Source organism: Saccopteryx leptura, chromosome 3 (genome assembly GCF_036850995.1).
Source record: "Saccopteryx leptura isolate mSacLep1 chromosome 3, mSacLep1_pri_phased_curated, whole genome shotgun sequence".
NCBI classification, from domain to species: Eukaryota; Metazoa; Chordata; class Mammalia; order Chiroptera; family Emballonuridae; genus Saccopteryx; species Saccopteryx leptura.
Window position 1 is genome coordinate 288,846,668 of NC_089505.1, and position 12,157 is coordinate 288,858,824.

General features: G+C 53.7%; 1 protein-coding gene across 2 annotated transcripts in view; it reads left to right on the top strand.

Annotated features, from left to right (window-relative positions):
• Window positions 1-12,157, top strand: part of OTOF (otoferlin) — an 84,893-nt gene that overhangs the window by 26,376 nt on the left and 46,360 nt on the right. For both annotated transcript variants that reach the window (XM_066372418.1, XM_066372417.1), the window contains exons 3-5: window positions 1,177-1,265; window positions 6,824-6,923; window positions 9,452-9,633. In XM_066372418.1, coding sequence (XP_066228515.1) covers window positions 1,177-1,265; window positions 6,824-6,923; window positions 9,452-9,633 — 371 coding nt within the window. The remainder of the gene's footprint in view (window positions 1-1,176; window positions 1,266-6,823; window positions 6,924-9,451; window positions 9,634-12,157) is intronic.

Sequence of the window (12,157 nt, forward strand, 5' to 3'; positions counted from 1 at the left end):
CCCCCTCCCCGGGAGGCAGGTTGGGTGGAACAGCAGCAGGTGGGCTCGGGCATGATCACCCTTTGCAGCACCCACTTGGCCCACAGGGCATAAACCATGTACTTGATGTCCCCAACAAGGGCCACATGGCTCCTCCCTGGCTGCTGTTGTGGCCCCAAGGTGCTCGTGGGTCTCCTCTGAGAGGCTCAGGGACAAACTAGTGAGTCCACAGCCTAGGCTGAGGTCCCTGGGAACGTCATGCCTGCCAGCTCTCCCCTGTGGTTCCTCACCCTCTCAGACCTGTTCCCCCGGGGAGAGTGCCACACCAACACAGCGCTGGGCTGGGAGTCTTCTGGCCTTTCCCTCCCCCATCTTCTGTCACTGGCCTGGAAGGAGGCGGGATGGGGTGGGGGTGGGGCTTCAGGGCTTCTCATAGAGCCCTGAGGGAGGGGTCTCACTCTGCTGTCGGCAGCTCTCTTAAGAAGATGGGGTACTTAGCACCTTTGGCTTCTGTTTGGGGCCCTTGATGCCATTTCTAGGGCATCAGGAAAAATCCCACTCAAATTCCTGTTCATAATTAGTATTGATTTAATCATGAAGCCAAGATAGAAGTGGCGAGGGTAAAGCTAGAAGCCATGAGTTAGAGACAGGCTGTCTCTCTTCTGTGGGCCTGACCCTAGTAATACTAAACAGCTAAAACCTGTTCCCCAAAGTTTACATTGCCCGTGTGAGGGGTAGTTTGACCTGAGAGGGGAGCCCGACTTCCCGCTCTGAGCAGAGCTTGGGCAGTTAGTGATCCTGACAGATAAGACAGCAATAACCACGCTCACACCCACAATCCTGCTGTTGCCAGGAGCTTTCCCTACCGGTTGTACCGTCCACTCATGAGTATACCCCGGGGCTTGGGAGGCCACTATGGGGCAGTGGAAGGAGCACTGGGCTGAGGGTCAGAAGCCCTGGACAGAGTTAGATTCTTCTAGTTCCCATGACTTCCTCCAGTGCCATCTTTGAAAGAGTGGGCAACAACACCCGTGCTAGCAGGTGGTGGTTGGAATTAAATGAGATTCCAGGTGTGAACTTTGCCCCTGTGGAGCACTGGGCTGAAGTGCGGGGCCAGTTTACCAGGGATTCCCTCCTAGTTCCCACACCCCTTCCTGTGCTTTCCACCCAAAGCCATAGCTGTCCCTCTCTCCTCAGACCTTCCGGTGGCCGGTGGCCAGCAGCATCGACAACAATGAGATACTTGAGATTCAGATCTTCAACTACAGCAAAGTCTTCAGCAACAAGTAAGTGTGGCGGGGGGGAGAGGCAGGCAACGGGCTGGGGCCTGTCCTGCTCCTCAGGCTGCCCTCTCCTTTGGGTATGAAACAGGAGAAAACACTCACAGCCTTCCCTGGACTGATCTGCAACCCTCCCCCCTGCTCCCTCATATTGTCCTCAGAGTCCCCCAGCCCTCTCATCCACTGTCAGTCAAGAACACCTCACCCTCCTGTACACTCTGTCCCCAGTGCCATCATATCTTCCTGTCCCTTTCTCTAAGCCTTCCCCTTACACCATGCTCAAGCCCTGTCCACACACAGATGAGTCAGTTACCCATCAGAGAAGCTAATATAATGGCTGATAATATTCTCCAATAGACCATCTGTAGCCTTGAGGGCAAATGTCTTACCTGTGAAAGACGAGAGCTCTGAGGCAGGTAGTACGACAGTTAGAAGTCAGGCAAGCCTGATCTCAGGTCCCAGATCAGCCATCTGCTTACTGTGTGACCCTGGGCAGGTTGCATACTCTCTCTGAGGTCAATATACTCATATGTAAAAAGGGTAAGTACTTACATCAAAGGGAAGCTGAAGAATTAAATGAGATAGATGTCGGTTCATTCATTCATTCCCCCAAATGTTTACTAAGTGCCTACTGTATGTCCAGCACAGAACTAGCTGCTGAGGGTAGTGAAACACTGTATGTCCAGCACAGAACTAGCTGCTGAGGGTAGTGAAGCACTGTATGTCCAGCACAGAACTAGCTGCTGAGGGTAGTGAAGCACTGTATGTCCAGCACAGAACTAGCTGCTGAGGGTAGTGAAGCACTGTATGTCCAGCACAGAACTAGCTGCTGAGGGTAGTGAAGCACTGAATGTCCAGCACAGAACTAGCTGCTGAGGGTAGTGAAGCACTGTATGTCCAGCATAGAACTAGCTGCTGAGGGTAGTGACGCACCGACCCTCCTGAACCTTACATTCTGCAGTGAAACACCTACCATGTGAGCACTGTCACCACTAAAGAAGAAGTCAAGGTTCCCATCTTCTCTGGGCAACAAGCAGAATTCAGAATGATTTGAACAGTCTGGAATGGTGGTTAAATATAATAAATGTCAATTCCTGTCTTGGGTTCAAAATCCAATTGTTCTGGAATTACCAACAAGCGAAACTACACCCACTACTTGGGATGGTGCCTGGCACCCAGTAAGCCCCGATGACTTTGTATGCGTGAACAAGTAAATGTCTCTGTGGGCTCAAGAGGCAGAGGGTGCAAAGGGTGGGAGGTCTGGGGGTCCTTCTTTGATGAGCTCCAGGCACTCCAGGGTGAGAGCCCAGTCACATGGTTGATGCATTTGGGAAACTGAGGCAAAGGAGTATGGTGTGAGAAGTGGAAATGATTTATCCTAGAAGTGGGGGAGGCTTGGAAACTGGCCCCTCACCCAGGGGTTACAGGGACTGCTGGGGCGAGGAAGAAATGCAGAGCGAAAGGAGAAATTATCCTGGTCAGCGACCAGGACCCCCCCCCAAGTCTGCTCGGCCCCACCTTGAATGAAGTCCTCCTTCAGGAAGCTTGGACTTCCCTGTGAGGACAAGGTGTTGGCTCCAGAGGGTCCTGTGCTTCCCTTCTGCCTGTCCAGAACCCGTGGGGGAGGGGGAAATGGCCAGATCCAGGTACCGTCTCCTGGGGCTCCTGAATAATTCAGGAGCCAGGACAGCAGTGGAGGCCTGGCCACCTTGGGCACCTGACACCAGCTTCCAGGGGAAAGCAATGAATTATTGACAGGTACTGGTGCCCGGTTGCAGCACCATTGTGGTCAGTCTGCAGGCTGGTCTGAGCTTGAGCTGTCCCCCACCGCTACCGCTAATCAACTAGGCATCCCTCTGGGGGCCAGCCCCCTGCTGGGTGGGGGATGCCTTCTCTGTGATGGGTAACCTAGATGGGCCCTATTAGGGAGGTTGTCAGAGGACAGAGGTTAGGGGGAAACTGAGGCCCAGAAGAGGCCCTTGCCCAGGGTCACACAGTAGGGTCAGCACGGAGCCAGGTCTTCAACCCATAATCTTGACCCCAAGGCCAGTGCTCCTTGCCCCAGAATGAAAGGCCTCACACCTGCACTCTCCAAGGAGGGACGCAGCTGGCCAGGGGGCATGTAGCCCACCCTTCCTCAGTTGCCCTGGGCCCCGCCCTCCCAGGCAACTGCCCCATGCTGACCCATCCAGAGGAGCAGAGGCAATAGGCAGGCCCCACCGAGGGCAGCTAGGCTCAACAAAGGGCAATCTGGCTGGGAGGGGTTGCCTGGGGGGTCACCATGCACCCCAAAGTCAGGGCTTTCTTTTTTTGTCTATAGGGGGAGCTAAAAGGCCCTATGTACTTCTTTTGGAAGCAGTAATAAGGATTAAGGACTTACTTGTTTTGAAGTGTGTTTTTATAGAAGGATTGTTCTTACTTAGATGGCACATCACAGACTTGTAGGAAGAGCAAGGTTTTCTTCATACTTTACATACTTTACTATTGTCCATTTCAAAGAATACTATTTTTTATCTTTGTTTGAAGGAGGCTGGGAGGAACTGTTAGGAGTTCAAGCCCCCCAGCACCCTGTGGAGATGTAAGAAGCTGATTCCTTTGGCCATGCCAGCTCCCCGCATCCCAGCCCCACCCTCTGGGCCACAGTTGGGGCTCAGCTCCTTGAGGTTGTGCCTCTGCCCCCAGGGCTCCTCCTGCAAAGGAGACCAGCCCTGCATGAGCCATCCAGACGGCATGCCCCCTGCACATTAAGGAGGGGAGAAGGGGCCTACATCCAAGTGTGCAGTGTTAGAAGACTTTCCCTTGAGTGTTCTTACCCTCGTGTAGTGAAGCAAGTGGTATCACCTTCCTCGGGGAGATGGGGAAAAGCAAGGTTCAGAGAATTTGGAGAACTGACCAACTTCGCACACCTGTCAGGAGGTGGAACCCTGCTTAGGTCCCACTTCTGTCTGACTTCAGGGCCCGGACTCTAGGCTGTCTCCACACCTCCCTGTAAGAATGGTGTTTGGTCTGTGTGTGGACAGGCTTGAGCCAGGGCAGGAGCGGGGGTGCTTGCCGGAAGGCGGGCCTGGGATCACTGTGTGACTGAAGCAGTGACAGATGAACTAGCCGTGAGAGTAGCCGTGGGGTAGTGAGGTCCCGGCAGGGGCATCAGGCAGCGTCTTCAGAGTCTGTGTCAGGAAAGATGTTTAGGGGATGCCTTCTTAATAGAATGCATGACAAGCCCTCCTCTCAGTCCTCTCCCAAGGCTAAAGGTCTGAGACTCAGCACTTGTGGGGGGTATAGTTCTATCCTGCCCCCTGGGGGTATCTTGTCATATTGCAGCATCCTTGCTTGTCCTTAGGCCTCCCTCTGCTGTCTGGAGCATCTGCTAGGGAGGCCGTCCATCAGGTGTTCAATGGGACGGCATTTAGTCTGTGTGTGGACAGGGCTTGAGCCATGGGGAACTAAAATGGCCTGAAGTTCTGGTCAGCGAAGGGCAGTAGTAGAACAGGAACTCTCCCTGTGTTTCCACCCCTCCCCAGCCAGCATCATCAGCATCACCTAGAAACTTGTCAGAAACACACATTCTCTGGCCCCACCCACCTGTGAATCAGATGTCCTGGGGTGGGACGGGTGGTGAGCTGAAGCTAGATCATTCCAACTCCCAAGAGCGGATATGCTGGGTGTAGGTTCCTCCCAGTTTTGAGTTCTGTGACATCGTGGGGGTAGCCTGAAACTGGCCGTGGGGGGAGTATGTACGCCATGGAAGGTGCAAAAGCTACAGGTCAATCCGGCCCTTCCCCTCCCCCAGCCACTCATTCAACATTTGCCAGCACAACCAAGCATAGGTGGGTCCCAGCCATTTGTGTTTCAACAGGCCCTCCGGATCATTCTGTTCATGCTGAAGTTTGAGCCACTGGTTTAGAACACAAAGCAGTGAAGTTGCAAAAAGGCCAGGGCATTCTCTTGTGCCTATAGTCTGTTGTTAGAGGTCCCCACAGTACAGACGCTGGGAGCCCACCTCTCACTTTATAAAGACGAAATGGAGATTCGGAGGCAGTCTCCAGGTCCCCAGACCTCCAGGCCAGTGCTTCTCTCTGTGCACTGCCAAGGTGGGGAGAGGCCAGGACACAGCAAGAGAAGACGATTTAAGGCAGGGCTAGGTCTGAGAAGCTCCTAGAAGCCTCCTCAGGCTGTAGAGAGGGGGGAATGGTATGAACAGTTCTGCCCTCAGGCAGGGAAGACAGGCTGGCCAGTAGGACTCTGAGATAGAGAGGGAAGGATTTCATAGTCACCCAACATGGCTGCTCCCAGCACTTCCTCCCCTCACATGGACTCCATACCTGTTAAGTGGGAATTCACCCAGTACCTCACCTCACCTGGATCTGCCATTAATTAGCTGTGTTGCATCCTGTTTTCTTGGCCTCACCTTCTTCCTTCATAAATCAAGGGCCGCACCGGACAACCTCACACCCCATCCAGCTCTCACACACTGAGATGCCCTCCTCAGCTTTTGTTCCTTCAACCGGAAATGGTGTGTGTGTGTTAATCTACCCCATGTGGAGTGGCCCATGAGGACCTTTCTGTGTCCCTGTTGTTCTGTTGTCCCAGAACAACAACTTTCACACCGCAGGGTGGGAGGGGGCTTGAGTCAACTCAGTTGGCATTTATTGGGCACCCACTCTTGTTTATTAATTCTGCCAGTAGACACTGAGATCACCAGTGTGCCAGAAATATCAAATAGAGGCTGGAAATAGGAAATAATCCCTGCCCTGGAGGACTCAGAGTGCAGGGCACGCCCTCAATAACGACAGGACTATTATGTGCTAGGCACTCAGATAACAACTCAGCACAGAGGATTCCAGTTAGTCCTGTAAACCATAAATAACTCTGTCAAGTAGGGGTTAATAGCTCATCTGCAGAGAGAACTGGGACCGAGAGAGCCTAAGTCAATTTCTCGGGAAGCAGATAACTTGCTGGCAAGTGTCAGAGCTGGGTTTCAGATCCCAGCCTGACTCCAGGACTGTGCTCTTCACAGCACTGCGCTGCCTCTCCCCTGGGAAAATGGGGATCCCACAATCAGATAGGTCCTCACCTTCAAGGAGCTTGCAGAATGCCAGTGTGGGCATCACTATATGTGGGATGAATGAGCCGGTGGTGTGTGTAGGGGGTGGGGGAGAGAGAGACTTAGGTCATGGTTAGGGCGGTCCAAAGTAGAGGAGCCTCCCGTCCTTCCCCCACAGCCTCCGCGCTGGACGCCTGGAAGCTGCCGTGCAGGGACCCCGCTGCACCCTGATTCCACGTAGCTGCACCCTTCAGCCCTGTTCTAGTCTGTGAACATCCCCCTGGGTGCTCGCTGCCTCTGAGCTCTCCCAGGAAAATGGGTCTCACACACAGTTGCCGGGGGTCACACATCCTCCTGCACGTGCTGCCCGGGCTCCGGGGCCACCTTCCGGCTGGAGCCTGAGCAAGCCCTCACTCTCTCCAGCCTGCTCATGTCCTTCCCAACCACTCACAACCTCTTGGGACGTCAGCTCCTCACTCTGGCCTCACCTGAAACTGCCTTGTCCCTCTGCCACTCACAGGCTCATTGGGACCTTCCGCATGGTGCTGCAGAAGGTGGTAGAGGAGAACCATGTGGAGGTGACCGACACGCTGATTGATGACAACAATGCTCTCATCAAGGTAAGCGTGCCCCAGCGTTCCTGGACTTGCCCACTGTGGGCTCACCTAAGGGCCTGCTTCACCTCCTCCCCCAGACACATAGAGTGGTCTCGGGGATACTCCTCACAGATGGAGAGGTGAGACAGGAGGAGGTAACTCAGGTCAAACTCTGCCAAAACCCCTCCCCCTGGTGGCTGTGGCCACCGCAGCCCTTTCTAGAGTGCAAGAGAGTGGGGATGCGCTTCCTTCTGCACCAAGGGGTCCTCCTTTCATACAAACCCAGCTCAGGAATCACTGAAGGGGTCCTGCTGGTCACCCAAAGGCCAGACTGAGCTCTGCTGGTCACTCGAGGGCATGGCCTTCACTTGGCTCTAAGACTAGCCATTCTGTGAAGACAAGGATCTCACTTCTATTCCACTTGTCACATCCCATCATGAGCGCACATGCACTAACGATGCACAATCTATAGCACTTAACGCACATTCTAACAAAGCAAGGAAGTAAAGCAGCCTGGCTGCCCAGAGCCCAGGCTCTGCTCTGATGCATCCACCCCCTTGAGTTCATTAACGTCTGCTCCCAGGCAGTTTGGTATTGTGGTGAGAAACAAGGCACCTGGATGCAAACCTTAGTTAGGCCACTCACTAACTGTGACTTGGGCAGGTGACTGCCTTGGGCAAAGTAAGCAAAATTATAGTATCTACTTCACAGGGTTGTTTGAAGGATTGAAAGAACACACAGGAAGTGCTTAGAACATTTAAGCACATAGTGAAGTGTTCAATTAATATATAAAATAATATTGATAGCTATTATTTCTGACCTCAGTTTACCCATGTGTAAAATGGATCTGTACCATGGTTCCTCCCCCCTGGGCCTACATAATGTATGGCCCCATGTAGCAGCAGTAGAACAGTCTCAAAAGGCAGAACTCAGCCACAGACAGCCAGAATGGAAGGAGCCCTCTCTAAGGAGTGTCAGGGTGGGGCAGAAATCCCCATGGTGTCAAGACACTTCCTTGCTGAGAACAAGGAGAACGTTTGGGGCTAGCCAGGTCATTCTCTCCATAGGCAGGTGCAGGTGGGGGTGGGGGGCTCTTGAAGTCAGGGGGCTAGGGTCTCAGTCGCCCCAGTGAGGAGAGAGAGGATGCAGGACAAGCATCATACCAGTGAGAATGGATGACCTAGAGGAGACCACAGATGTCCGGAGGAAGAGAGTGGAGCACAGGAAGAGACGAGAGAGAGAGCCAGGGAAGTGGGCAGGGAGGGCAGCCAGCCAGCCCATGCCCTGTATTTCTAGAATCAGACTTAGGAATTCAGCTGCAGATCATGGATCTTGTGGGCAGATCATGAAGCCCACCCACCACCCACCTACTGCCCATTTTATGATGGTAGCCCTGACATCCTTGGATGGAAAATAGATTTGGTCATGGTCAGACAGCTGATCAACAGCAGAGCCAGCACGGGAACCCAGGGCTTCCAATTTCAGGCCAGCATTTTCCCACCATGTTTATACTTGGTCACAGCAACAGGGCCACATTGGCTCAGTGGGAAAGACATGGGGTGTGGATTCAGCCAGGCTGGGCTTAAATCCAGCTCCAGCACTTCCTAACAATGTGACTTTGAGCGAGTAACTGAACCTCTCTGATATGGTAGGCAGGGAAGGTTGAAGTGCTGAGAAGATCAAATGAGTTTACATTAAAGCACGTCAGCATGCCGTCTAGCACAGTGAGGGTTCAGAAAATGAGTGCACCTTTTTCTTCCCTTGGGAAATCTAAGCCTGGGCATTCGGAGGTCTACCCATTGACTGAAGGGTGCCCATGTGGGTCTCAGGAGCAAGTGACCCCCCTGGGGAAGTGACTAGAATGCGTTTTCCCTGTATGCTGGGGAGAAGCAAGAGCTGAAAGGAAGTAAGTGGCCCAAGGATGCAAAGCAAGAAGCCAAATCAGGATTCTTCAATGCACAGCCTGAGCCCAGGTTTGGGGTTCTGCTATCCCCCAGAGAAAATCCCGGGGCACCCCCAGATCCCTTCCTTTCCAGGGTAAGAGGGTGGGTGTCAGATGAGTGGGAAAAAGTGCTGACTCCACACCTTTGTGAGGTGTCGAGGGCCTGGGCTCCTCTCCTGGAGGGGACACTAGCTCACATCCTCACATCCTCAAGGAGCATCAGGGCTGAGGGAGGTCAGCCGACTGCAAGCGGGCCACCCCTCATCCCTGTGGGCAGCCCTGGTTCTGAGGGTGAGGGGTGACCTACTCATTGGGGACACTGAATGATGCTCTTGATTATGTATACAGTGGAGGGTCCATCCCCAATCCAAGTTCAGCTCTCCAAGGCAGGCCCCCAACCTTCGGTAACAGAGAAGAATAGAGCCAAGAGCTGGAGCCTATGAAGTTTACTGACTCTGTGCATGCCTGTCTTTCTCATCTGCAACATAGGAGAGGCGAGGATAATACCCAGCTGCCTCCCTCCACTGAGTTAAGGGTGGGAAAGCACTTCGCATGTGGGATATGATTGCTACTGCTGTTCTAGCTGCTCACCACCCATCTCTCCCTCCAGACCAGCCTGTGCGTGGAGGTCCGGTATCAGGCCACAGACGGCACAGTGGGCTCCTGGGATGATGGGGACTTCCTAGGGGATGAGTCCCTTCAAGAGGAAGAGAAGGAGAGCCAGGAGACAGATGGGCTGCTCCCCGGCTCCCGCCCCAGCTCCCGGCCACCAGGCGAGAAGAGCTTCCGGAGGTAACAGGCTGGGACTTCTGGCTGCCCACTGCCCCCAAAGATACAGGACAGATGCCTATTCCCCCAGGAAGGTCCCTTAGGCCTAACTGAGCTCAGAGAACAGGGTTGAGTTGCTTGAAAGACATATAAGAGGGAAAAGGTGTTTCTGAGCAACCCCCCCATCAGGCCCCCACTCCAGGGAGCAGGGCCGCTCTGGCCCAGTAAAAGCCCAAACAAGGGGGGGCCTCTTCCTGCCAGAGTGAAGGCAGAGGTCCCAGTCAGGACCTGGCCTCTCTTCTGTTGAGAACATATCTCAGCACCCTCGTATCCAGAATTCACACCTGCAAATGTCCTGCTATGCAGATGACAGCAAGCTGTGTCCAGGCCGGTGCTTTCCAAATGCACTATTTTTTTTACCAGGAAAGGAAACACAACTGTATTACTCTTAGAGCCCAGAGAGACAGAATATGGGCTAGCAAAATGTTGCCCATAGTTCCTAGGTCACTGGGGATAACGTGGAAAATGCAGGTAAGTTGAGGGTACGTCTAAGGACGGGGAGGATTCTGAGAGAAGGAGCTACTCCCCTCCCACTGCAACCATCTCCCAATGTCCCTCCACCTTCCTTTTCCAATTCAAATTCATTCAGGCCCTGTTCTGAAAAAACACACATTCTAAATTAATGGAATTGAATTGGATACTTTTATAGGACAAATACGGTTTCTTTCTTTGCACATGAACCATTCCCAATACCCACAAACACACACACACACACACACACACACACACACACACACACACACACGAGCTTAAGGAACCCTGGGAGCCTGCTGGGGAGTAATATTAATGAAGTCAAAGGAACCATGCCCATGGGATATGAGGCTGGACCTTTGACCTCAGGCAGCTGTGGGTGGGGTGACAGTGCCCAGGCCAGCTTGGAGCCTGTCCTCCATAGACCTCAGGTTAGGTGGGGTGGGAGGAGCTTGCAAATTGAATCCCAGCTCGGTCTCTTACTAGCCTTGTGACTCTTGGCCAGTCACATACCCTCTTCACCATCTCTTCTAACCTGTAAAATGGGACCCAGAACAATGAGACACCTCCCCACCACCTGCTGTTGGGAGAGCCAAAGAGATGGTGGAGGGACAGGTTGTAACTGGGGTGCTGAGTGCTGCCCATGTAAGGGCCGGGGACAAACAGGTTCTTGGCAGCTGGATAATCAAAGGGTAGGAATTTGACTGCATGTGGTGAGAGGAGGAGCTGGGGACCCAGTGAGAGCCAAGGATGCTGACACAAAAGGCACCACCTGGTCCTCGTCCTCTGTCCCTTGTAGGAAAGCGCTTTGTAGGGGGCTGTCTGAGACAGCAGGTGGACTCTGAGAAAGAACTTTCTGGGGACAAGCTCGGAAGTCATGTAAGGGCCACCAATTGTAGGAAAAATGGTGCTGGCTCTGAATCAGGAGAGCTAAGTTCCATTAAGTCCCATCCTGACTGCCATTGACTAGCTGAGTGACTTTGGGCAAGTCACTAACCCCTCAGGGTCAGTACCAGAAATGGGTTGAGCATCCTGGCTCCCCTCAACTCCGACAGCCTGACAAACCCAGGGATACTCTGGATCCTGGGGGTAGACCCATGGGAAACAACTCTCCGGGAGCTCTGGACAGTCGAGAGCGCTGCCCACGCGAGCAGCTGTGGTCCAGGCAGCGCTGGGCCAGTTCCTCTCTCAATCCCATGAGAGTGGGCCAGGGTGTGTGGGAGGACCTTCTTTTCAGCTCTGGCCACCCCACTCCATACTGAGGGCCCTTCAAACAAACAGCGCGCAGCTGAGCTTCACAGCGGCCCTGGGTCAGAGCAGGGTCTCCCTTACTCGAAGGGTTCTCCACACCTCCCCCAGCTGTCACTATTGCAGAAAAACAATGAATCACCACAACCCATGGGCGCTTTGCTCTCAGAAGCACAAAATCAGGATTCCGGGTTTTCACATGTCAGTGCACATCCATCTCAGTCTCCGAAGAGAGACTCAGCACTCAGCACACACATGCCCATGCACACACACACACGTGCACATGTGCTTTCACACACTTACATGCACACACACTCTCCCTCTGTGCGAGGCCAGGGAGCTGCACACATAGCCGGTCTCTGGGCTCTGCTGCTGTCGCGGCTCTAGGAGCCACACCTTAGGAAGGATGAGGAAAGGAGCCCCAGCTTTTATCTTGCAGCTGCCCTCCAGAGACGTAGGGCTTTCCTGTGCATTCCCTGTATTCTAGACTCTCCTTCTCATTTCCTCCACCTTCCTGGCGCTCCTGCTCTCCGTGGTCTCACCTCATTCTGCCCAACTCCCCTTCCTGGTGTCCCTGGGAATGTAGTGGTTCCTACCAGGCTCCTCCCTGGTGGGTCTCACCTTGGGGGATCAGTTGGAGACACTTTTCTCGTTCTACTTAAGGCTCATTCTTGCACTCTGGTGGAGACCCATGGAGGCCAGGTACCTCCCTCCTCAGCCCGGGGCCAGAGGGCAATGGGGCACATGTGCGTGGCTGGGGCTCTGACAG